The sequence below is a fragment of the Arachis duranensis genome, chromosome 2, assembly GCF_000817695.3.
Source record: "Arachis duranensis cultivar V14167 chromosome 2, aradu.V14167.gnm2.J7QH, whole genome shotgun sequence".
Lineage (NCBI taxonomy): Eukaryota > Viridiplantae > Streptophyta > Magnoliopsida > Fabales > Fabaceae > Arachis > Arachis duranensis.
In genome coordinates, this window is record NC_029773.3 from 75201888 (window position 1) to 75205618 (window position 3731).

General features: G+C 50.3%; 1 protein-coding gene across 1 annotated transcript; it reads right to left on the reverse strand.

Annotated features, from left to right (window-relative positions):
* Positions 1-297: 297 nt before the first annotated feature.
* LOC107475096 (uncharacterized) lies at positions 298-2205 on the reverse strand. Its single transcript, XM_016094733.1, has one exon. It carries the CDS (start codon positions 2203-2205, stop codon positions 298-300), a length of 1908 nt encoding a protein of 635 aa, XP_015950219.1.
* Positions 2206-3731: the final 1526 nt, after the last annotated feature.

The window sequence follows — 3731 nt, forward strand, 5'->3', positions numbered from 1 at the left end:
AGAATGTTGTCTACATAGACCTCCACCGTCTTGCCTATGAGATTGTTGAATATCTTATTCATTAGTCTCTGGTATGTAGCTCCCGCGTTTTTCAAGCCAAAAGACATCACCTTGTAACAATAAATTCCTTTTGGTGTTATGAATGCTGTTTTGTCCTCATCAGGCCGGTGCATCGGTATCTGATTGTAGCCGGAATAGGCGTCCATAAAGCTAAGATATCGGTATCTTGCCGCTGCATCGACGAGTGCATCAATGTTGGGAAAGGGGTAGCTGTGCTTGGGGCACGCTTTGTTATGATCAGAGTAATCTACACACATTTTCCATCTCCCATTGTGCTTTTTTACTAGGACTACATTTGACAACCAGGTCGAGTAGTCTAGCTCTCAGATGAAACCTGCTTCTAGGAGGCTGGCCGTTTGCCTGACCACCTCCTCTGCTCTTTCTTGTGATATTTTCCTTCTCCTCTGAGCCACTGGTCGGGCTTCGGGCTTGACGGCCAAGTGGTGTGACATAAGATGAGGGTCTATGCCTGGCATGTCGGCTGGCGTCCAGGCGAACAGGTCGCCATTGGCCCTGATCATCTCTACCAAAGGCTCTTTTTAATTCATGCGGGAGGTTTCTATTTACGAATGTGAACTTTTCCTCTGTGTCCCCAACCCTGAACTTCTCCAGGTCTCCCTCTGGTTCGGGCCTAGGGTTGTCGTCGACCCGAGCGTCCAGGTCGGCGAGGAACACTCCCGATGCTTCTTTGGACTTTCTCCTCAGGGAGAGACTGGCATTGTCGCAAGCAACCACCGTTTCCAACACTCCTTTTATGGACCCTACAGATCCGTTGTCCGTGACAAACTTCATCACTAGTAGTTTTATGTTGATCACTGCGCCGACCTCATTGATGGTCTTCCTTCCTAAGATGATGTTGTAGGTCGTGGAGTCTCGCAGAACTACGAATTTGGCCATAACCAATCTCCGTCCCTGTTCTCCTCCCAGGGAAACCGGTAGGGAGATTATCCCATCTGCCTTGATGAAGTGATCGCCTAGCCCCACGACACCGTGTTGGTGAGTCGTCAGGTCCGCGTCTCGTAGCCCTAACGCATCGAAGACGTTGCGAAACATAATGTTCGAGTCTGCCCTCGTATCTATAAGAATCCGTTTGACGAGGCCGGTTCCCACCCGGGCTGTAATGACCATGGGGGGACTTTCCAGGATCTCGTCGAACCATTGATCTTCTGGTTCGAAAGAAATGGACGGGGCCAAGACTTTGGTGTCTTTTTTGTGTGTTGATCTCGATCTTGGGGCTGTGTTTCGCTCGGTCACTACGTTTACTATGGTAAGACCGTGTTCCTCGTCCCTTGGTTCTTGCCGCCGCTTCGCTGTTCGGGACTTGTCTTTCCCATCTTGGTCGCGACCTCGTCTCCTTGGTTCCCTGATGAGGTGGGATAATTCAGCTAGTTTCCCATCTCTAATTGCTTGTTCAAGCGCATCTTTTAGGTTGAAATAGTCATGCGTTTTGTGTCCATAGCCTTTATGGTAATCGCAGTAAAGGCTCTTGTTACCGCCAGTCCGGTCCTTCAGTGGACGGGGCTTCGACAAGATTCCCTTCTCAGCTATCTGTTGGTAGACTTCTATGATGGGGAGAGTGAGGGGAGTGTAGTTGGTGAACTTCCCCACGCGAGGAAACGGTCTAGGCATCCTGCTTGGGCCGCCGTCTCTGGCGTGCTCCTTCTGTCTTTTTCTGTTGCCATGTTGCCTAGGCTGAGTGTAGGAGGGCTGCCGCTTGTTGGCAGCCATAACTCGGCTGACTTCCTCATCGTTAATGTATTCACGAGCTACCGTTTGGATCTCTTGCATCGTCCAGACTGGCTTAGTGGTGAGATGCTTTTTGAAGTCCTCGTTAAGAAGTCCGTTCGTTAGGCATAGACTCGCTACCGAATATGTTAACCCCTCGATTTCCAAGCATTCATCATTGAAACGATCTAGGTATTTTCTGGTCATCTCGTCGGCTTTCTGAGTGATACCGAGCAGATTGATCGGGTGTTTGGTCTTCGCGGTTCTGGTGGTGAATTGTGCTAAGAAGGCACGGCTTATGTCCGAGAAACCGGCCACGGAGCCTTGCGGGAGGCTATTGAACCACCGTATCGCAGGGCCTGCCAGAGTGACAGGGAAAGTGCGACACCTTACTTCTTCCCCCACTCCCTCGAGGTTCATTCGGGTCTCAAAGGCCGTGAGGTACTCCTGTGGGTCTTATGTCCCGTCATACCTCATGTCCGTTGGTTTGTCAAAGTGCTTTGGCAACCGGACCTCGAGGATAGAACAATTGGGTGGCACCCATGATGACGGGTCGCGGTGTTCCCCCGGACCTCTCTTCTCCGCTTTCGCGGTCTCGTCTCATGACGCCCGCCCGTTTGCCCTGGGCGTAGATGATTGTGTCGTTTCGCCTCCTGGGGTATCCAACATTCTCCCGGCTACTCCTCGATTCCGATCTCAGGACGGAAGTACGTCGGGAGCGACTACTTCGGTGGGAGGTTCTTCCCCGACTCTCGGGAGACTGAGAGTAATCGGGGTCGGAGGTCTGTTGACGGTGTTCCTGATCTGCCAGTTGGCGCTCCAGGTTCTGCACCCTGTGGCGCAGCTCCTGCATTATCCTGGCACTGTCGCTACTGGTTCCCCCGAAGGGGCACCTTTCTTGTGCTCTTGACTATGGGTCGGTTCGCCGTGGAGGGTATCTCAACCGCTCGCAGGGGGAGGCAACGGAGGCCGCCCCCTTGGGGCCCGCTGCGCAGCCGTGGTCCCCCGGGCCTGGCACGATCTCCATTCAGGTCCCCACAAACGGTGCCAATGTTCGGTTGGTCGGGTACCGGACGGTTCGGGGTGATCCTCGTGTGGATAGCTGGGGCGTGATCTGGAATGGGTCACGAGGGCGAGACGGGGAACCGACATTCCGAGCTCTCGACGAAGAGGGGGGATGTCACCTGCAATGACACTCCGACGCTCTAGTCTCAGTCGAATGTGCAGGCGAAAAGAGGGTAAGGCAGTGTGTGACGTACCTTGGGGGAGGGATAGGTCCCTCCCCATTTATACCATGTCAGAGGTGGGCCCTGCAAAGGCAGGCCCACCTTCCTCGAAGCTTCCTCGCACAGCTGTAGCAGAGAGATGTCAAGGATGCGTGTCCGGGTCGCGAAATGAGCCGGATGTGCCCGACCGTTCGGGTCGAGTCATCCGTGTCGGGTTGATTCGCGAGTGGTTTGGACCAGACCGTAACAAAAACGATATTCAGTTACCTGCTTCAGTGTAAAAGCAGAATTTTAAAGTATTGTTGATGCTTCTACTAAGATTATTTAACTTAAAAATCTTCTTTATGAACTGTATTATTTCTCTTTGGCACGCCAATAATTTATTGTGACAATGCTAGTACTGTTTAGATTTCAGCTAATCCAATTGTGCAAAGTTGTACAAAATATTTTGAACTCAATCTTCATTTTGTTAAGAATAGAGTCGATCAAAGAAAATTGCATATTATATATGTCCCAAGGGTTAATCAAGTGGCCGATATATATACTAAACTTGTCTTTGCTTGTTTTTAACAAGTTTAAGAGAAATTTTAAATAACTCTAAAAGGTCATTTGAATTTGAGAAAACCAAAAAAGAGTAATGCCTAAATAACTAATTCTATTAAGAATTAAAAAAAAGTAATTAACCTTGAAAATTAGTTACAATAATCCTTGAGTCAATGC

Bases quoted from the DNA above. Each gene is read 5' to 3' on its own strand.
- LOC107475096 (XM_016094733.1), bottom strand. From the start codon at position 2,205: ATGAACCTCGAGGGAGTGGGGGAAGAAGTAAGGTGTCGCACTTTCCCT.